Source organism: Trachinotus anak, unplaced genomic scaffold, assembly GCF_046630095.1.
Source record: "Trachinotus anak isolate AG129_WGS33_773 ecotype Australia unplaced genomic scaffold, CSIRO_AGI_Tana_v1 ptg000002l, whole genome shotgun sequence".
Taxonomy (NCBI): domain Eukaryota; kingdom Metazoa; phylum Chordata; class Actinopteri; order Carangiformes; family Carangidae; genus Trachinotus; species Trachinotus anak.
This window is the reverse complement of record NW_027273853.1, coordinates 15,274,473-15,297,904: the sequence shown is the minus strand read 5'-3', so window position 1 is coordinate 15,297,904 and position 23,432 is coordinate 15,274,473. Positions and strand designations below refer to the sequence as shown.

Sequence of the window (23,432 nt, the reverse complement as noted above, 5' to 3'; positions counted from 1 at the left end):
ATGTCAGAGGGACTCTGGAGTATCAAATTATTCTGAACCACTCAAAGTAAATGTCAGCACATGATGATGAAATGATCAGAAAGGTACTATTACAAAAAACTGGACAAATACTCTCTTTAACAGATGCACATATGTTTCATATTATCTTACATTGTTTTACAAACATGCACACGGCCATCAGACATATAATGGCCAACATCCTGCTTTATAACAGTACAGTGAAATTACTCATAAAAATATTACATACTACATAAAAATCTTAACAGTGCAAGGAAAAATATTGCAGCCACCTTGTCTGATTTCACAGTATAAAGTATAAGCACTACCCATGACGAAGTATAAAACTGTGTATTTGCATTATACTGTGGAGAAAAGACGCATTTCAAAATAAAACCTTTACTACTGTACTCGTGGAAGATGAAGGAAACCTGCAAAACTGTGTAAAATATATAAATCACTGGCTAGAGGGCATATCAACCAAAGCTTTTATTTATGAATACATTATGCTTCAAAGCTGTTAATTACAAACTTCAGAACACATGAACAGGCCGAATCAAAAGACTCATTATCAAAACCTTTCCTGAAAAAAAAAAAAAAATAAAAAATGCCTTGCCACACTTATGTTTGGATGTTTGCTGAGACAGAGGTTAAAAGCATATATCATTCTATTTCATTAGAAATGAGAAATGAGAGGGTGTTAATTTACATCCCAAGGACACAGAGCTTGGCTGTGAGACAGTAGAGTACAGGAGAAGATCCAATTATGCTGCATCACTTTTTTTAAACCATCATTTAGCTACAGGCAAATTTGCTAGAGGCGCAGTCTGTAAACAACATTTCATAATGGGTCGGTGTGTCAATTGTATCCATGGTTACCACTGGGGTTGTGTGTTTGTGTTGGTGTGTGTGTGTACTCACAGCCGTCATAGATGTCAGTAGGGATGTGGACAGCTGTGTGATTGTGATCAGTCAAACGCCTAAATGCTGGGTCCTCTTTAAAGTCTGGTCGAATCCTGTATTTTCTTCCTTCTGTCTCATTTGCATCCAGCTGGGGAAAAAAAAAAAAAGAAAAATCAGGATGCAGACAGTAACGCTGACCGTGAGTTAAGATATCGTACAAAGCCCCTTTGGTCTGTTTGCTGAAGCATGCAATGAGGTACCCACAATTTCTGTGTTTCTTTAAAAGCAGAGGACCTTAATGATAGTCTGACGTGACAATGTCATCGCTGCACTTTTCACACCCTCACAACTTGTTTAAGAAAAGATAGCGTCATCAACTGAATGCTTGATGAAATCTTGCTTTTTTTCCCCTTTTTTTTTTATCATCACCACTTGGGAGGAGAAGCAGGAGACAACCAGATTGTCTGTGCACCTTGTGGAGATTTATAACTCCTGCTGTGCATTCACCAATTTACATCAATGAGAGCAGCGTAGACAGATGTAGGAGATGGATGAAGAAAAGCATGATGAGATATGGGGGAAAGAATGCACGGTAGAGAGGGAGTGAGGTAGCAAGATGGAGAGAGAGAGGAAAGAGCAAGAGGGGGGAAGGGAGAGAGTGTGAACAGTTACTTCCTAATAAAGCAGCAGTGTAGCCAGCTCATACATCTCATCTGTCAATTAGAGAAGAACATGGCGGAAACCTCTTCACCTGAGAAAGGGAAGGAGGAGGGATGACAGAGAGGAAGCTACATGTAAGAAAAGCGTGGTGAAGAGGCAAAAGAGGGAGGGGTTGCAGTAAAAGGCTGAGCCCTTGATACAAACCGAGAGTGAGAAAAATAAGACATGAATGTGGTGAATGGAAGAAGAAAAATGGAGGAGAGGATGAGGAGGTGAAAGGGAGGACACGAGAGGGAGGGTGCTTTGTAGCAAAATCATATTACTGGCCCATGTCCAAGTGTGACCTGTGTGTTTGCAAGGGCTTAAATGGAAGGAGAGCAAATAGGCAGAAGGAAAAAAAAAAGCACGCTCACATTGTCCTTTGCGTTGTAGTAGGCGATTTCATCATCCTGTAAACAAGTCACACACAAGCACAAATATCACTTTGTGGATGCTTTAGGGTGTTGCACAAAGAAGCATAACATCTATGTAATAACAAAATGCTTAATCCATTTCTAAAGAGTTCTTTATTTTGTTGGCAGGCAACTCCATTAGTTAATTCTCCAGTTTTATGTTAATGAAGACACTGGTCTGCATCACCAGTCGAATGAATACTTTATGAGTTAAGCTGAGTGTGCAGAGTGTTCCTCTTTTTACATCTGTGTCTATGTGCTTAGAGCCATTTGCAATGCTCCAGGGAAGCATTTCCCTGCCATTGAGAAAGCAATATAGTAATTCACATCTCAAATACGTATATAACTGTCTCTCTGACAAGTGTTTTTCCTGACCATCTCCGCTACAATTGTCTGCCACAGTGATTCTTGGAAAGCAGAGTATCTGTCATCCGAAATGAGAGGCGCAGTGTGTCATAACACAGTGTATAATGTGCAATAAACCTATTTACTAATGGAGCTGTAATCACTGCTGATGACAAACGCAAACATATTAAACCTACTCAGACAATCAAATGAATTTATTGGCAGTAAATCCAGACTACGTGCCTCTGTAATGTTTGTGTGTCTGTGTATCTCCCTTTGTTTCACCACCATACGGTATATATTACACACACATAAAACTTACGCACGTATAATAGACATACTTATGTAGGTAGTCCTACATGTGTGTGAGCATGTGTCTGTATTTTTGTGTCCCTCTGTTACCTCAAACTCGTCTTTCCACTGATGCTCCATCTGGAATTCCTCAGCAGCTGTGGCCAGTTTCTGGGGAGTGAAATATGACAAGGATTTAGATTGGAAACTGCACAAGGCATGCCTCCTTCACTGCATCAGTCTAATTATAGAAAACCTGAACAAAAGAGAAACGTTTAAAGGCACGATGGAGACCATCCCGGAGACAGAGAAATGATGATGATCTCACTTGCAGAGCTCAAACCACAGGACTATCACGGTCTTACAGCACTGTTCGCTAAAGGCCACACCACAGAGTGTCATAATGTCAGAATGAAAAGGTTGTACTATGGGAAAAGAGTGTGTGTGTGCGTGTGTGCGTGTGTGTGTGTGTGACGGAGAGTTTGAAAGAGAGAGGAATTAAGAGAAAAGGAGGTCAACAGGTCAACAGTGTAAGAAATGGCAGATCATTGAATAAAGAGCAAGTGGATTACTACCTGAGAGGCAGTCCATCAAATTGGACACTACTAAATAACAAGGGGATATAAATGTAATTAACTTCACCTTTGCTCTACACATCTCTCTACAATGCACACATACTGGGAAATAATACAATTTTATTGCAATGGAAAATATCATACACAGTATAAGCAATAAAAAGGACAAAGCACAAACTAAACTGCACATACCGTATCAGTGTGGGAACAAATGACGGAACTAAGGCAAAAACTAAGAACAACCTTTACAAGAACAAAATGACACATGTCTGGTGTGTGAAATAATTTAACCACTATTGCTTACATTTCCTTCTCAAATCTCACTTTTTATGGCAGGTACATTGATATGGAAAAGGCAAGAGGATTTGAATAAAAGAACAGTCTGTTCCCAAGGAAGACAGCAAGGCAGAGAAGCAAACCAAAACAAACCCTTTTGAACAACTCTGTGTATATGTTCACCCAGGCAAATCTACACTGATCAAACCTTGGCCTGGCCCTGGCCTGCGCTGCTCAGACTCTACTGGGTAATGACAAGCCTGTGGAGGAAAGGATTGCCCTTAAATAAATCAACCTGTCTGACACACCGGCTTCTTTCACACCTTACAATAGTGTCAGAGAAACTCCACTAAGGGATGTATTAGGAATTAATCAAAGCAATTAGAAATAATGAAGATAACCTGTATTTACAGCTGAATGTCATTCTGATATCCATCTGCTGGACTGCCAGAGTAGGAAAGCATGACATCAGGCGTGCCAGATCTGTGCATGAGCAAACCCTGGATGAGATGCCTTTAGTATATGTAATACTGTGCTTTCACTGAGTTTGGGTATGAATGTGTATGTGTGAGTCTGTGGCCATGTGTCTGCTGTCGGCAATGGTTCCATTCTTGATCAACAGTCCCATCCCTTTGGCCTCCAGTGCTGGGCTCTGTTCCAGACCTGTCTCCACCTCCTCTGCACTGGCTGTCAGCAGCTAAATATACACCCTATTCCAGCCATAAACACACACTTACACACACGCACCCTAACACAAAATACTGATCATGCAATCATTACGCACCATATTCACCATGCACAAAAATAACATGTTCTATCACTGCGTCAAGTGCTGAATCATATGATTTCCATTTACAATCTGTGTCGATTAAATGCCCGGTGATGACGTTTGTTTTCACCTGACACAGATGGTGTTAAAACAATTTCAGTTATTTTTGTCTGGAGATCTAAATCTATTGCTGTAATTAAAAATATTTTTAAATTTTATATATAAATAATCTTTAATTTCATAACTAATCTGAAAACACAAGTGATTTGGAGCCATATAATGCCAAAAGATATTTAGTGTCTTGTTCTTCATAAGATTCTCCACATCTTTGCTACTGGTAACTTTGCACCAAACAAAATGTAACCTTGCAAAAACTGGTATCAGTACAAGACTGCTTTACCAATACTTACATTTTGCAAGGTATTCAAGAAGAACCCAGGTAGAACTGTGAGGTCATATAAAATCCCAATGTTTTCTTGTTAATATTTCAATTCAGTGACACCTCAGCTGCAGATACGCCAAAGGTTTGACAACTTTCTCAAGAAAATCCTGGGTCTTCATGTTTTTTTCAGTTATTTCACAGTGGTTTCATGACAAAAGAGAAGGTAATATTTAAAACTAGAATAATGTGCCACCTGAAGGAGAGTGAGGGCAGCAGTTCCATGCTGAAAAGGCCAATTGCAGGAGGTCTTGTCATTAAGTTAATGTCGAATGTCAGCTTATGTCAGTGTAACATCAAGTTATGTTTATGTCACACATTGAGTGTTATCACTTGGGCATAAATCAAGCCCACCTCTTGCAATATGTTCAGTTTGCTAAAATGCATGTTGAAAGTACTGCACCACTGCAAATGCATGTAGAAACACAGACGTACAGAGGCGCATGAACATATTGATATTGATTACAGATCTCTCCTTTGGTCTTCTGGACTTCTCTCTTGACACTATGTTATATTGTAATATGAAACATGAGCATTAGCAACAGCTGTTCAATACTTTATATATCATACATCAAAGTCTCAATTTGTGTGATATTAATATAGTTGTTCCAATTCCAATACTTGGATTGGAAATGCGTCTTTATATGTGAAATAAGTCCAGACACCAATCCATTATCATGTATTGATAAACTTTATGGTTTTACGCCCAGATTAAATGGCAGTTACCCTAGAAATAAATTCTTCTTCAATTCTCTAAAACACAGTAGCCTATACAGGCTACCACTGGCAGCTGCTGTTATAGAGTGGTGAAGAGGAATTGATTTCTGGTAAACAGCATACCATTAGCCATTGGCCTAGGTCACTAATAGGCAGACCATGGTCTGGGTCCAGACCCAGATACTGTCCTATCTGGATTATTATTGATAATTATTACATATTGACGGAGCGTGTCTGTTTTACCTGGTCCAGCTTTTCTGGCCTTTACAGCATTGGTCATGTGATGCTGCTCAGCCAATTATTGTAACTATAGATAGTGAGGGAGATACACACAGTGAGGTGAGGGATAGTTGGAGAAATAGGTTGGAGAGTACATGACAGCTTTAAAACAATTTTAAAAATTCTTCAATCATATGTTGTCAAGTTAGAAAAGACCCAATATGAACACTGTAAGTGTGGGATATTTGTTTACTACAAACTAATTATTTTAACAGCATTTGTATATGAATGATTCTGTGCCAAGCTTTTTGATCCATATAAACAGTGGTATGGTCACTGTAACTGTAGGTAACTCAGTTTCAGCTGTAAAACAAGTGTAAAAAGTGTTTAAAAGCATTTAACCTTTGCCATGCCATACAATAATGACAGCAATCACATTGCATCCACACAGGGTGAGTAGTCTACAGCTGTGTGTTTAATGTGTGTAAGTGTAATGTGTGTGTGTAAGTTTATCATCAGTGAGGAAAAAATGGGATCAGAACATTTCTAGACATTAATGGAGAACAAAGGCCCACAGTATTTTGTGTCATAATGTCCTTCTCCTTCACACTTGTTGTATATGAGCATGCACATGCAAATCTGCACGTACACACACACGCACACACACACGAGAGCAGACCGACAGGGTTGTTAAAAATTCATGACAGGGCTTCGACGAGGCTCCTCTCCCCTCTGGGAGATATGGGGGAGGCTAAGGACTAGTGTGTGAGGAAAGATACCTAATTACCCTTCTCTTTTTCTCTGTATCCCTCTCTGTCTTTCTCTTTGTCAAACACATACACACAGAGAGGTTATCAGGCTACCCAAAGAAAGCAACAGCACAATCAAATCCTCTCTAGACTACAGAGTCTTGATTTGATGAGGCTGCTTCCTGAGTGACAGTTCACCAGTTCATTACAGAGCTACTGCAAGTTGGTGTCTTTGCCAGTTGTTTAGAAGGCAGCGCTGCCTTATTGAAACACACAAATTTAGCACTACAGTGGTTTATTTAATGGGAGTACATAACACACTCCCTGTAGCACGCTTGATCTAACTGCTCATTAGTCTTCCTTTCCTTTACTACAATATAGATGCCCCAGCTCCATACCATAATAAGCCTACTGTGTCACTGAATGACCACTGGAGCCCCAAGGAGAGCAACCACTCCCCTGCAGCCTTAATGGGGAAAGAGGGCTTCATAGATCGCAGACTGGGAATTGGCTCTGTTGAGGTAGGGAGGTGGTGTTTAAAGGAATGAGAAGCTTGAGTGAGGAAAAAGGAGCAAAGAGAAAAAGACATTCATTAAGAATCATGAAATTTACTACTAGGAGGCGAAAACCTACAATACAGTCTGCAGGCAGCATTGCTGTTACATGTTGGTTAGCTATGTCTTAATCCCAGTTGGACATAAAAATGGCCAAATGATGACCGAAGCGACTGTTGTGCCTATCAATATTCCAAGAGCCAAATAGGGCGCATAATGCAGTATTTCTCATTTCGTGCACCTTCCACTCTCCACACACGCAGATGTATGAGATCATTATGCTGCAGCCACTGAGAGCACAGAAACATTTGGAGTGGGCCTGAGTGTTGAATGCCATTGGAGTCCTACCTGCTAGCCCCACAGAGAGATATTTCTGCCCTGCTCTCACCAGTCTTAGCTCATTCTGCCAGGGCAGCCCGCCATGCATTTAGTAAGAAAGCAGAGCACAGCTTAAAGGATAGACAGGGAAGATGAGACAGGCTCTGCTAAACCTCACAGAGCCTCCCAGACTCCCTGTGTGTGTGTGTGTGCGTGTGTGTGTGTGTGTGTGCCCCTAAAGGCTCCACACACCTGAAATCAATGGGCCATTCAGAGCACACAGCCTTCTCCCCCAGACAACAAAGCAATACTCACAACAGTTGTAACAGCCTAAAAGATCATTAACACCCACATCCAGTCTTATCTTTCCCTTCTTCATTTCTGAAAGGGGGTCTACAGTCATGAATGCTGGTTAACTATTCACAATAATAAGTCAGAACTGAAAGGGATAGCAAGGAAGTAAAAATGGGGGAGGTTTGAATGGTCTGCATGAGGAACAGAAGATAGAGGAGTCTGAAAAAGAAAGAGGGAAAGACATAAATTATGAGCGGATGGATTAACGGAAAGGACAACCCAAAGAGAAAAAAAACAATACTCAGACTCAGCATAATCGCAGTGTTCGTAGTTCTCATTAAGACTTAGCTTAAAAGAATTAGCAGTAGGATGATGAAGAGAGCGATACAGATATGTAAAGGAGAGGTGGGTGGGTTTTTTTTAACGAAAAGAATGATGGAGACTTTATCCAGCAATGCATTAGTTTGGTTTTTAAAGGACAAACAAATGCACCCTCCTGTTAGATTAAAAAGGAAATAAGAGGAAACCTGGGTGAGACAAGAAATGTAGTGAGAAATGTAAGAGAGGAGTAATACAAAAGAGCACAGAAGAGTAAAGAGGAGAGTTGCAGGGAGAAGGAAGATATATTCAGTATGAGAAAGGAGGCAGTAAGATAAGAGAGACAGAGGTCAGAAGAGATAAAGAAAGGTTGATTTCAAATTCCAGTTTGACAGAGAAGCGTGGCTAAAGGCCAAGAGCTGGACACAGGAGAGTTACAGGAGACTGGAGAAGGAGGGCGTCAGAAAATAAAGGATGCAAGGACTGAAAAAGGAGGGGAGATGAGTGAAGGGAGAGGGAGAGAGTAGAGAGTGCATCAGACAGAGAGAAAGAGCAGAGGTATCTGCAGCTGTGAGAGCCCAGGGGAGAGCCGTGCTGCTCCACATGGCTTCTCTCAGAGGCCAAACCCTCCGATGGGAACAGTAAATCTACAGCTGCTCCCTGTTTCATCCCCTCCCTTTGACTCTTTTGCTCTCACATGAGTGTTTCAGAAATGTGTGTATCTCCTGCTGTTCAAACAGCATATTATATAGTATGTCACCTGATCAAATTTCACAGGGAGTCTTTGTTAACAACACTGACACACTAAGAGCAACATTCTTCTGATGTAAAACCGGAAAAAGTCGGGACCACTTTCTCAAAAGGCGTTAGCATTGGCAATGGGCCTGATCACGTCATCAGCTGGGGATCACCAATCATTGATGTTTCCCTCCTTTAACCCCAGTACATCTCCTGGTGGCGCAGCGAGATTTCTCCCTAGCTGGTAAGTTTGTCTGCCAACAGTTTGATGCTGTAGGTAGCGTACAGTGGGTTTGTTTCACTGAAAACAGCTTCATTTTAGCTTTTAGCTCCAGACTGTCTCAACTGAAACTGTCCGAAACTCACTTTTGGTTCATCTCCAGGACCATCACACATTCATTTTATACAACTTTACTATAAAAAAGTTTTCTTATGGCCACTATGAAATAGTCTTTTAATCATCATGACTGCGATTTTAAGTTCTAACAAGGTGTGAATAAATGCTTTTTTATTTATTCTAATGCATTTTATTGGACTATCTGCAGTTCTTGCAGTGGTCAAACAATGTAACCAGTCGAAGGGAAATGCATAGAAACAGTGTCAGAAAGCCACAAAGTTATCATGGATTGTGGTTTAGAAACATTATCTCAAAGTGGTGTAAGACAGAAACTACTAATTATCTTGTTACATCTCAAGTACTGTAATTATAACAGAGTACCCAAATATTGATTCTGAAAAATGCTAGATGTCACATTTAATTTGTGTTGATTATTATCAGATCTGAAAAGAAAACTGCATCTCTTGATAGCAAAAGGTCGTAGCTGTCTCCAAATCAAGTATTCAACATGAGAATGTCCTGATCCACCAACACTGTTTGGATTTCTTCTCTATGAATGTATTGGACACTTGCCCCTGGCCTACCATAAGTCTAGTTAGAATTCCCCATCTGCACTGCTCCCTCCCACTCTCTCTCTTTCTGTCTATCACACACACACACACACACAAACACACACGCAAACACACAGACAGAGACACACACAGACACCTCTTGTCTGCTTAGTATGATCAGCGCAGAGCGGAGATGGGAGGTTGAGTAACATCTGCTCTAGAGACTGGAATATCTCTGATCGTATCAGAGCCTCTGCTCATTACTGCCTTACATTGGCACGCACACATACACACACACATGAAAACGTCATAAAGTCACATCTTGCGCTCATTATTATAACATTGTGACAGCAGGCAACAGATTAATAAAAATATGGCCCAACACCTGGGGCACAACAACTCTATTAAACACATGCACAAATAACACACGAAACACTTAACACACACCTCCGATTAAGGGGAAGGGACTAATTAGCATTACATTTGGAGCCTTGAACATGATAACATTATAAATAAAACTACTAGAGGAAAAAGTTGTTGACGTACTTACAATTTGCAGATAAACGAATACTGTACTGTATCTGGTTTACAATACTAGGTCAGTGTTCTGACAGGTGTACTATTATTACTAATAAGTACTATTATATAAGTTAATTTATAGAATTCTTCCAAATATACTGGAAGAACTGCCTTACATCCTACTGTGTTGTTTACATGGAACCACAATACACATTGGTGGTAGATTTTTCACCTGACTTTCCTTTTTAATGTAGACTTTAAGGTAGCATCATGAATGGAAATCCAAGTAGAGTGTGTACAAAGAAAAAGAAAAAAACACTGGGGAGAGGCCATCTAATGAAAGACAACAAATATGAGTCTGGTTGTGTCATGTAATGTGCATGTAAAAGACATTATTGGTGATAAAACAGATTGCTTCATGATCAGCTACTGTAGTGAAAACGAAGGTCGAACGTCTGGAGGAGAGACACTATTTCACAACATTATGTGTGTCATCATTATATTATTATATGAACGCTAACTGGGGCATCAGCATTGAGATTGTCTGTAACAGTAGGGAATTCAGTAGAACATTAACATTTCATTGCAGACATTTCTGACAATAATTGTTTTTGCAAGATATTTAAAGCAGTTTTATTGTGATAATGACCTTACTCTCTCCAGTAAAAAGGAACTTGTAAATGTGCTGTGTATTAGCAAAGCCTTTGGCACAATATTATGGTTTGATCACTGTCTCTGACGCGCTTGCCACACTGGTTAATAGTGAGATCTATGACAGAATAGTACATTACATACAGTAAACCTGCCTTCAATAACTGTGAATGATGAGACCTTACCTGCACTAATTGCATATATACGCACATGTATGTATAATATATAAGGGAACTATGCTGTGTCTATTACACTACTGTGGAAATACCTATGGTGGCAACTAAAGCCTTTTAGAAAGGCATAAATAAACCATAGTACAACAGAACCTGCGACTGATCTCAACAGTGCAGCAAAAGCCTTGCTGTTGTGGTTTGTAACTGACGGTACTTTGACATGAATCGCTGAAATTGAATAAATGATTGAAACTGATGACAAACAATGAAGAGCAACCATCTTCTGGCCGGTATTTTTCTAAATGCACTACCACTTGAGTGTCAGAGCTTTAAGGAGTGCAATGCAGATGTATATTCTGGTGAATAAGACTGTTTGGAACATACTGATTTCATGAGGAGTCAGCTCAGAAGAGAATCAAGCTGAGAAGTGAATTCTCCTGCAGGACACGTCTGCAAGATGTGGCAGGCTTGCCAGTATCTGAGACTGGCATCATGAAATAATAGTAATCACTTGATGTTGATGTTTTCAATACACAGATGATTGCATCCATTAAAATGTTTAGTATATAAATGACACAACACCATAAAAGCCTACAATTTCAATAATTTCCAATACTGAATGTAACATGCATACCAGTAATCATGATGCGAGCACAGGAAAAGGAAAATACACCATTTTCAAGACACACACAGACACAGAGTAGTGAGCCAACCGTGTCCTGTAGAGTTTTAGTGGCTTTAGTGGCTGAGGTATTACTCTAAGTAATGTTGAAGACCAGCTCATTAGTCACTGGACAGAGCAGCTCTTCACCTCAGGAGGAGAATGGAACTGCACACCCGCATGCACACGCACACGCCCAAACACACACACACACACACACACACACACACACACATTCATCTCATGCAGACTCTTCCAACAAAAGCAAACAACTGCAGCAGATATGTGGCTGCTGGTTGTTAGTAGAGACAGAGACAGAGACAGAGAGAAGGGGAGAGAGAGAGGTGGACTGTGGATGGTACCTTGATGTGTGAGCTTGTGTATGTCTGTCTTCGGTGTATTATCAGATCGCCTTTTGCTTTAACAGTTCTGCAGCATCAATAATTGAGTTTTTAATTACAGTGTACACAGACAGCAAGACAAAGAAAGAGCAGGCTGGGGACAGGGAAGGGAGAGATGCGTTGAAATAATTGGATCTAGCTTCAGGCACATCAAACACATTCACAATGTGGTCGACTACTTTTGACAAACATTTTTGGTTATTCTCTCTCTCTCTTTCTGTCTGTCTCTCTCTCCCTCTCTCTCTCTCTCTCTCTCTGGGTAGAAGTAAATATTGACTCTTCACCCCTGTATAGCTCTGTGCTTTTTTTGGACAATTAAACATGTCCACGTTAATGTATGTGTGTATATCAGTATAGGGATTTGCACTGTACTGTCTACTGTCGTTGCCTATTCATACTCTTTAATAACATTGGCAACTTAATTCAGTCTAATTAAACCTGTAATATAGGCTTGGGGCCTCTGGAAATGTACTGTAAGCGTGCTGAGTTGGAAGACATCAATGTGATTCAGATCAGAGAATCAGAGAGGACCCACAGGTAAATGGATTTCATTCCAGAAATGTAAAGTAGATGTGCATATACTATATGTGGTCTATAATAACAACAAGTGGATAGTTAAATTAAATTAAATGGCAAAGCAACAGAGCTATTTGAACTCGTTTAGTATTACTGGGCTAAAAGACTTACCATTACTGTCTCCTTAACAAAAAGCTACCTTACCCTTGCTAACTTCAAGAAAATATTAGGTGATAATTATTTACTTGGTCAAAAAGAACACTTCAGTCTGAGAGGTGAAAAGGGAAGTGGCTCTATGCCCTATGGACACTATGCGTGCACATCTCACAGAAAGTGTTATGTTTGTCTTTGTGTCGGAGTGTGTGAGTGTTCCCTGTTGAGATCAAGCCACAGCATAAGTTGTAAAACCTTTGATAAAGTGATCTTTCCCTAACAGTGTGCAGCCAAGTACTCATTAATAATGCATGTTACACTCTGCCACACACTTATTTATGGAAGCATGAGTAGACACACATAGACACACACTCGTGTCACACACCTGTGGCTAGGTAAACTGTGGCCTTTCAAAGGTCCTCCATCACACAGAGTTAGAGATCAGAGACGGAGAGACAGAGGACGTGGAGAGAGAGAGAGAAAGAAAGGCAAAGGGAGGATGAAAGTTTGAAAGCAGTCAACAACTGAGTGAAAGTGGCTCAAGTGCCTTGGGCTATCTCCAAATATATTGACATTGAAAGTCACTCCCAATCTTATATCAAAGGCATTGAACAAGAAAAGTCCCAATTGCAATGAAGGTTCTCTTCCTGTATTCTGTCTGATAAACTTTACAACCAAATCACTCCATTTAACTTAGAGGATTGGTCAGCAAAAATCAGCTCAAAGAAAAACTACTATGTCTGCTGGGACAGTGTATGTATATCAAGTTCTGATTTGACTTTGCTGGTGTTTCTCATGTGGTTTATAGTCACTGCAGTTTATCCTAAAAGCCTTAGAAAGACATGGAGTAATACTCGGAATAGGAGACATATTACATTCTGAGCTCAAAGCCTTTTTTTCGCTTTCATCTATCATTCTACCATCCTGTACACCCATCTTCCTTTGCTCATCTGTTTATCAATCCAGTCATCCAACATGTTCATGAACTTTGCCCTTCTTTCACATCATCCCTTTATCTCTGCATCCATACATCTCAGGACAGAGAATCAAATATCATTGTGCCCCGAGGTTACTCAGGAGATCATGAGACATATAGACGCAATAAAGAGCGAGAAGGGATGGATGTCCGGAGGTTGGATGGACTGTCAGTGTCGGGCTGGCTGACCCTTCACCCACTACCACTCACTATCTACCCTTAACACACGCATACTGTAAACACACACACACCAACACACTTCTAACTCACAACCACCTCTTCCTTCTATCACTTGGGTATCACGCTGAAGCCAATTTTCTCCTTGTTGCTTACGCATCTCATGGCACCAGTACTCGGAAAAATGATAAGAACACCAGGGTGTTTACTTAACATACACAAGACAGACACTTGGCAGGAGATGTGTTTATGAACGTTCGTAAATACTCCTTCTCCATTCCTAGTAAGACAACAATGATGAGGCCTTATAAAGGCAAAGTACGGGATGCTGTGAACTCCCTCTGAATGTATAAAAACAGTTCAATCTCCTGATATAAATGAGCATCTCTGACCCACTTCTGGCTAAAAAAGAATGGAGAGGGGGAGAAAGAAGAACCTCCCCAGGGTCAAAGCTCTCATTAGCACTTTGAATCCTGCAAAAGAAAGACCTCAGTCCCCACTTTCTACTCTTCTGTGTGCATGCTTCACCCACATACAATCTATATCTATCACCTATAACATCACACAAGTAAGTACATTCCTATACAATACAATTCTACAATTCTACATTTCTATACAATTCTATACATATCACGTCACCACTGAAATATTAGTGGGCTGTTACAAAATGGCCACAGCTTCAAATAAATAATACACAATATTTAGTAACCTGTGACAATGTAAAAGCCTCTAGAAGGCTGTTGCTTGATCTCAAGTAATTCCTAAGCTCATAAAAATGTTAATTAAATAAAACGTGTTTTGAATGTCACTTCCTACTTTTTAAGGATAATTTCTACCCAATTCGCACCAATCACAATTGAAAAACTAAGTGTGTAACCTCAGTGAGATGAATATTTAAGAACATAAATAATAGCCAGATGATGGTGCAATAGGATACTTTATGTTTTGGGCAAAAACAATTTAGCCTAAAGGGGCATAATATATATAATTCATCTCCAAAATATCTTAAATCTTATTATGTTAGTTAATGGAGGATCTTCATAGATAATCAGATATCTTGCAGATATTCAACTCAAATTTATTTAATGTATCTGAATATAGCTAATCCAAATAGGGGGGGTTGAATATGCCCTCTAAATGTACCACCAACACTAAATTATAAAAGGTGTTGTGCTCTGCAGCTAAAGCCTTCAGGCTCAGTGTTGTGGTTCAATCCAATCCTCTCCGAGTCAAACAGCCAAGTGCAACAGGCTTATTTTCCAGTGGCAAGTCTGAACAGTTAAATCACTTTTCTTGGTTTTCCTTATCCCACCTCCCCAAGAGCCTTTTGGATGGATTGTCAGCCTAACAACAGAGTTCATGATTTAGTTAATACAGTCTGTCCACCAAGTTTCACATGTAAGCTAAATGTACTAAGCTTGTTTCAATAAAGGAGGCATCATGGCAAATTATTTCTTCAATACAAGAATCCATATGTATACATTCAAGCTTGATGCAGTTACAACTTTTATTAAATTTGCATGATTAAATGCCACAAATATGTCATATGTTACATTTAATCATGCAAATTTAATAAAGTTAGTAGCTGCATCAGCGCTTCCTTATTTCCTTCTTCAGAGTTTTCACCACAGCAAGAACTGGTGGAAAACTTCTCTCTCTCGTAGCCTCTGTTAATAAATCTCCCATCCTGCTCAGCTTTCAAACTAACAAACTGACAGTTGGTTCCTCTGAGTGAGTCGTACCTTCAAGGCAGCAGACCTCTTCCGCAGCAGCTGCTCAATGTTCCTGGCTGCTCTGGCCACCAGCTCCTCTGCGTCGTTTTGCTCCACAGTGTAGAGGTGCTGGTTTCTCAGAAAAATCTAGACACATACAGGGCGTAGACATAGTACACAATCAGACATGCATTTGACGATGTATTAAATTCTGACGTGTCAGATTTTTAGTTGTTTTAGTTAGATGATAACTCAAACTTTGCTTGAAAACTCAGAATATATTTGTGCACTGATATATGCAGTGTTAAATTTGGATTATGCTCCTTCTTTGTGCGTGTGTGTTAGTGTAGTGTTTATACCTGTGTGAGGCTCTTCCCAGCTGTGGCCGTGTCTGCCAGGGTAACAAGTTCTTTCTGCATCTGATCAACCCATTCTTTAATCCTACGGGACAAAGCAACGCACACAATAAATCTTGTAACTCAGATGTAGTTTAGTTGACACATCACAGACATTTCACCGTGCAATTAAACTGTCAATCAAGTTATCTTACATCTGTCATCTAAAGAGACCACCCAGTCACAAGGCATCAGAACAAACAAGGCCAAAGAGAATCGCTCCGATAGGTCAAGCAAAGTGTCAACCAATCACACCAGGAACAAATACAATGTCCTCTAATTCAACGCGTGTCACTAGGTGTCAACCAATACCATTACTCTCTCAGAGTTCAAACATGAAGTCAACCAATCAAATCAAAGTGTCAGCCAGTGTTGTGACTGGTGACGGTGATGTGAGTGGACAGGTGAGAGGTAGGAGGTGGCCAGGACCGACGTGCTTCTCTGAGTATCAAAGAGCTCCAGGGACATCAGGTCCAGCCTGCTGGTGCCACACACTGCATTATATCTTCCTCTCATCCTCCTCCAATCATCTCGTCACAGCAAAATAAGCTCACGCATGCATTACAATATACTGACATAGTCCTTGACTCCTGAACACAGTGGCATTGGAGAGAGATCAATAAGAATAGAATGACAAAGACCTAAGACACTATACATTAGGTGACACAGTGACTTGAGAGGCTTGCAGTGGCAAAACACCTGTGTGCATGTAGCCGCATATATTCACCATATATGCTGCCATATGTGCACACACACACACACGGACACTGAGAAAATGACATTAATATTGCATGAGAATGGTGGAATGGAAACAGGTGGGCATGGGATGCAGCCATTGTCATGTAGTCACACTGGCAAAGAGACATACACATAAGAAATAATCATAGAAATGGCATACCCAGAAAATATTCCCCAAATATTGTCAATGCAGAAGTGCAATGAAAGTCATGCAAGTTATGCAAAACATCTATCCAGCTGAGGGAGCTGATAAGATACAAACAAAAAGAGAAAGGTACAGAAGATTAAGAAGCCAGAAAGGAAGTGGGAAAGACGCATCAGGGACACAAAATCCACAGTGGATAAGGGAAATTCAGAGGATTTGTGGAGAAAGATGAGACACTTTGCAAGGGAGAGAATACCAGAGGGTTATGTACAATGTGAATCTGTTTAGGAAAAAGGATAGGTGGAGATATTAGAGCAGGGTCAGGCATATTTCAGCTGCTATCCTTTAATTCCCAAAGCCAGATGGTTCAGGGGTTGTGAACAACACTGCAGAGTCAGACTTGGCAAAGCCTTAGGGCTATGTGAAGGAAAATTAACAGTCATCCATCTATTGTATGCTGTGGAGCCACCGTCAGAGCCACTATTCCTATTGTTTGGGTATTTAGCTGCCAACCAATGCAAAGGCATCAGTAGTGCTAGATGACCAGAAGCTGGCCACCAGGAGACTGGCAACCGTTAAAGCAGTGTCAGATTTGTTTTTCATTCTGTTTATCCAGTTCAAAAACATCTGAGAAACAAAAGTGGAGAATACTTCCAAAAATTCAATGCTTTATATTTGATTGAAGAGTCGTGACCAAATTATACTGGCATTTTATAGTTGAAAAATAAACTTGTCAGTGCTCCCTAATGGACAAAATGTGTAATGTCAACATTTTCTTAATTTACAGTCTTTGGTATTTCTATACAGCAACTTTTTTGTTACTTATCAGCCAATAATGATATACTGATCAGGCTATCTTCACCTCTGCTGCTCTGATTTTCTCTTGCGAGTCCCCCACTTTATGGAAATATAATATTAAATCACTGATACTCTTCTAAGATGTTGAAGACCACCAATGACTTAAAGAGAGCCCTGTTTAGCAAATTCTGCTGATAAAGATTATGTGGCAGATATGACAGAAAAGCTACTAAAAAGACGTGGTGAGATTGTTTTCTGAACTGATTCTTTTCCACTCGTTGCCATATGTCAAAGTTTACCCAGTACTGTACACTTGTATTTAGGCTAACATTATCGGAATCATAACCCTCCAATCTAATCAGTTCCTTTTATCAACCCGCATATTTTTCAGGGCCTATATGCTCACTACGCAAGTTGCGTAGGCCTCCACAAGTTACGCCAGGTCCCCGAATCCTCCTTGTCTGAAAGCGGGAGTAAATGTTTACAACTTTGATGAGAACTATCCTTCTGGTCATGAAAAGAGGAAAAAAAAAACCACCATAAGAGTGAATTGCAGGAACAGCAATCAGGAAAATCTGTTCTTTCCAAGTTTGATGTCACCAAGTATTCTAACGTTAAAGTGCTAACTTGCAGTGCATCTGTCTGCAAAGCTAAACCAGCCTGCGGTGCATCTCTGTCTGTGTCTTGCTTACCTGCTACTTCCAGAGCATTTTTGTGACTTAATGCCTGGCAAAAGTTAGAGCGAACATCGACGAGCAACGGCGTTTATAAACTGCAGCTCAGAAAGGATATCCACGTCGCGCGTGAACATGCGTCCGTAAGCACCTGCACCAAATGAAACTGGTGCTTTCCAGCAGCAGCAACTTGTGGAGACCGGTCTATGCACATCATTTTAAAACAAGACAATGACTATCAAGTCTCTCAGTCAGAGTTTAGTTACAACTCTGGACTAATGTAAGATGGATTGACATTGACTACTAATTAAATATTGAATTTAAAATGTTGATTAGTTGGGCACTGTGGGCAATACGGATGCCCATCTCAATAAATAACTATCATGTATTAAGCCAAGCCAAAGTATGAAGAGTGTTTTATATTTGAACATAATCTTGTGAATTCCTATCTCTAATTCTCATGGGGATATAGGTACTGTATGTTCAATGTGAATTTGATCATCCAGATTCCTTGCATGGGAACTTGTCCAATAAATCAAAGTCTTTATGATTATTCCTACACAGTGAAGTGTTGAGAAACTGCCTCTCCTCTTTTGTGCTCTTCTGGCCTCTAGTTCACTCTCTTCCATTCTCCACTCTTGAGCCTCTCCTCTCCTCCTCTGTCCCACTCTCCTGTGTCCCCAACTCTACTAACAGCAAGCTGATTGTAAGGTGTTTTAGTGGACCCTGGGACCCCTAAGCTCTCAAAGCCCCAAGCATTGACAAGTCAATTGTGAGTTAGTGTGTGTGTGTGTGTATGTGTGTGTGTGTGTGTGTGCAATTCCAGGGGCTTGACAGTCAGAGAAAGAGAGGGCCATCTCTCCAGAGTTTAACTTCTGTGAAATCTACTGCAACCAGTGTAAATCTCTAGAACAAAAACTCCTAGGTGCTGGCAAATGGATGAGACAAACCAGGCTGTGGTGCAATATGTGTGCATGTGTTCTTCTGCGTGTCCCATATGGATGACAGGAAACTTTTCTCTTTAAAAAAAAAAAATCTATTCAGAATATTTTGTTAAAGTCTTCTGAGAAGTGTCTGATCTGCAGAATATCTCAACCTACTTCTCACATGTTACTGAATCTCATGTATGTGTATTTGCTTTGTGTGTGTGCGCCTGTGAGTGCACATACCAAACACTGCAATGTTCAGACAAAGAAGCTTTGGCTGTAAAGTGCTCACTTTGCTCATACAGTAAAGGACTATAAAATATAAACTTATGCTATTCCCCAAAGCTAAAAGCTTGTTGCTCTATATGAATATTCGCTGTCACGTTTGCCTGTTAAATAGGCGATAAGTGATCGGAGGTATTATCCAGGCATTGAAAATCTCTGCATGTTAATTCCTCAGCCTTAAATCATGCATTTCCAAGCATTCCTTGAGGTCCCAACCGGTTTAATGGCAATCTGTCACACTGTTATCACATGTACACTATATTGTAAATTCTTATCAATGGCTAAAATAACATGATGATTCAGAGAGGCCATTACAGTCATAAAGTCATTGTTGTTGAGCTGAAGTAGCACATTTTTTCTGCTCTGGTTGCTGGGCTTTGATTACTGCAGCCTCTGGTACAACACTGGATAATTAAACACACACACACACACAAATGCACATACAAATGGCAACTGGGTCAGACACTGCCCTACATTGTTTTTCAGACACAGGAAGAGCAAATGAGAGCAAAACAGAAAGAGAGGTGGAGAGACAATACAAGAAAGAGAGAGGCAGATGTTGTGGTAACATCACTTTGGAAGTAGAGAAAGTAATGAGCCGGCCCGTAGTGTGTACCTCAGTGGGAGGCCGTGTTAAACTACAGGCTAATTACACATCATTACTGAGGCAAAGACAGAAGTGGTCCAGTGCAGACAGCAAAGCCGAATGAGGCACGGAAACACCAACAGTAATGCACCAAAACAACCCACAGTGCTCTGTTCAAGCTCTGTAGCCTGTATGCTAACACCCAAGTTGCCAATTCAGTTCTTTGTCAGCCTGGTTCAGATACTAAAAAATGGCTTGATATGAAGTGTAGGGTTTTTGGATGAAGCTCTGACCAGCCCAGTACCGTCTGTCTCTCTATGTAGTACAGCTTGTCGGTGATCTGACTCTAACGTATTCCTGGCACAGCCAACATGAGTGATAAACTCAAAAAAATCCCACATGATATGGCGCCTTACTTTCAAGGAAGCTTTTATCGCATGCTTGTTCAGTTTGTGTTTCAATTCACAACAGGTATTTAGGGTTATAACTAGACAAAATAACAGGTTACTGTTCACTAAACAGCCCTTACATAATAATTTTTCTCTCCATTGGTTTGATCAGTGTAATCCAGAGGGGTGCACTCGATGAACTTGAATGTTGTTACTAGTTAATTTCACTTTCTTTTCACTCATTTTGTCTATGTTCAAACACACATGCACACTCCAAACAAAAAAAAACCTTTTTCCTTTGAGACATTTTACAGCCATGATTAGATATATCCCTCTCAGTATCTAGTCATGCAGACCGGCATACGGGCTCATTAACTTAAAAGATTAATTTGGACACAATCATGTATATTTAGTGCTTGTTAGTTCTAATGAATATCTGTTCGGCGAGAGGGATTATCTTGTGTTTTTTTTTCTGGGCTGCAGCAGTAATGAAGAAGGACTACAGTATATGCTGGATGATCTTGGCTGTAGATCTTCCTCTGCTGAGGATTGAAAAGGATAGCCCTGAACAACCTCCTCTACCTCTAATAGAAATTGAAAATAGCAACAATTCAAAGAGGAAAAAAGGACAGAGAGATATAAAGATGGTGATGTTGAAAGATCACCAAAGCAAGCCCTGCCAGCTAATGCGCAATTATAATGGATACTCGAGCCTATAGGGTTTTTTTTAGCACTTGATTCTGAAGTAAGCATTTTAGGACTTCATGTTACAACCTACAGAGGACAAGACACTGGAGATTGGGCTTGAATTGGTGACTTGTCATTTTTAGATTTGAATATCAGCAAGAGTGTTTCTTGAACTGCATTATACTGAGCAGTATTTCTTATATTTATTTCGTCCTCAGTGGTTGGGCAAAATAATGGAAATGTGTGACAGCTGCCAATATTCTGATCTGGTGATCAAACTTTTAATTCAAGTAAAAATCAAATACAATTACTTACAGGTAAATAGTGTTAAAATGCTATAGTGTGTAGAAAACAAACAGAACAAATTAATTAATATTCACAGTTTAACCCTACATTGCCATTCTGGTTAGGTCTCTTTTGTAAAAGATGTAATGTGTTTATATGCATTAATTACTGACCCGAATGTAAAGCTGCAGCCCCATCAAAATTCTAAAGGCATGACTAAAACCTGCGATTATTTCCATTTGGGCTGATGGGTCTTTTAACAACAGTTTAATATTTTCTGATGCTGTTCAGGTTTTAAACACAGCATGTTGATTTTCCATCTATGACTCTAACTCTTGAATGAATATACCTCTAATGTATTTGGCCTTTAACGCTGCAGAGAGCCTCAGAATTGTGTGTTCAAGTGAAGAATTCAACTTTTGTCATTTTGCATAAAGGAACAGGACCAGGCGAGGCCACCGTCGCCCAACTCCTCAACAACTTCACAGAGGAGCTGTCACGGCGCCCGGTGGCCACAGTCATCCAGCGGTGACAAACTGCTGATTATGGGAGCTAACATTAATCACCGCGTGGAGGCGGGCAGCCAGAGAAAAGATGAAATACTGTCCACCTTTAAACGCAGGGCGAATCTTCCCCGAGATGACCACCGGTGCATGAATGAAACAACCTGCCCACCCCACTCTCACACCTCTAAGCGTGCGCCTACCGTGTAACCTACACGCGAGTGGCTCATTAGATGTCACACTTGTCTCTAAACGACGAGCACTTGAAACAAGGAGTCTGCCAGTCACAACATTTAGTGCTCGAAATGGGATTAAAGGGGCTGTACTTACATGAGCTGTGTCGGAAACTGCGATGCCAAGGACCCGTCCTGCCATAACAGGACAAGAAACACCCAGGCTCGTACCCTGCAGGTATCCATTGTAAAAAAATGGGGGGAAATTCCCCGACGCGCGTCCATACCAAATGTGCTCCGCTCCCCTTCGCCGCCGATGAATGGGAGCGGTGTAGAGAAGCAGCGGCGTGAGCGGCAGTCTGTCGCTCCCTCGCAGATTAACGAGCCCTGACACCTCTAATCTGATCACCCGGCAATCTAGCGCTCTAACAGGTACTGGAGCTGGATATTTCAGTCTCTCTCTCTCTCTCTCTCTCTCTCTCTCTCTCTCTCTTTCTTGCCTCCCCTCCTGTTCAATCGAGTGAAGAAAAAAACGCATATGCTCCTCAGATCTTGTCATGGGGACTTCTGTGTGATACTCATTTCTGCCTTACTAATCTAATGCAATTTAAACTATCCATATTTTTATATTATGTGGACTAAAAGTGTCAATGTTTTCTGTGATATTTCAATGGACCACGTGATTTAAAAAAAAAAATCTAAATAAACATAAAAAAAACAACTATATATAAATATATATATATAGTTTATATGTACAGCATTGCATGTTTGGAGCAATACATTGTTTTTTAACCTCCCTATAAAGAAACACTTGCTGAAAGAAGGGTCTGACTACAGGTACCACGCAAGTGCACGCACACTGAATACAGATGCAGGTTTTGCTCTTTAAAATACCCTACAACCTTGCAATGCCTACAACCTGGAGCTATGGGATAATTCACTGGCTTTGATAGCACAGTCTTTGCCAGTCATCCTGGTAGCATGAGTGGCAGCAAGCAGAGAAACTGTCCCACATGGGAATCACTGCCAGAGTGACAGATGTATTGATTTCACACATGTGTGAAGCAAAGTAGAGTAAAAGCCCAATAAATCGCAGGACCATCAATCACACCTGTTTTATAAGATTGAATTGGTGGCTATGTGCTGCACATCCTAACATGAATGTATAAATTATACAATATACAGAATATATAAAAGCTTCTGCACCACTGCAGGATATAAAGTCACTGTCTGTTATCATTTTGAATTAAAGGAGCATCAATACTTTGACTGAATAACTGAATAACAAAGCAAGAACATAAAATCTTCGCCCTCTCCCTCCGTGTGTGTGTGTGTGTGTGTGTGTGTAATTCAGGCCTGGAGGGAGGGCAGGGCAGCACAAGCACGATGCTTGGGGATTTGGTTATC

The 23,432-nt window shown here is 40.5% G+C and overlaps 1 protein-coding gene across 3 annotated transcripts in view; it reads right to left on the bottom strand.

Annotated features, from left to right (window-relative positions):
- Nucleotides 1–22,461, bottom strand: part of LOC139634469 (voltage-dependent calcium channel subunit alpha-2/delta-1) — a 56,601-nt gene extending 34,140 nt beyond the window's left edge. For all 3 annotated transcript variants that reach the window (XM_071500935.1, XM_071500936.1, XM_071500937.1), the window contains exons 1-6: nucleotides 22,183–22,461; nucleotides 15,801–15,882; nucleotides 15,472–15,588; nucleotides 2,760–2,819; nucleotides 1,974–2,009; nucleotides 919–1,048 (exon numbers count right to left, since the gene is read on the bottom strand). In XM_071500935.1, the coding sequence (XP_071357036.1) occupies nucleotides 919–1,048; nucleotides 1,974–2,009; nucleotides 2,760–2,819; nucleotides 15,472–15,588; nucleotides 15,801–15,882; nucleotides 22,183–22,310 (553 nt within the window). In that variant the 5' untranslated portion in view covers nucleotides 22,311–22,461. The remainder of the gene's footprint in view (nucleotides 1–918; nucleotides 1,049–1,973; nucleotides 2,010–2,759; nucleotides 2,820–15,471; nucleotides 15,589–15,800; nucleotides 15,883–22,182) is intronic.
- Nucleotides 22,462–23,432: the final 971 nt, after the last annotated feature.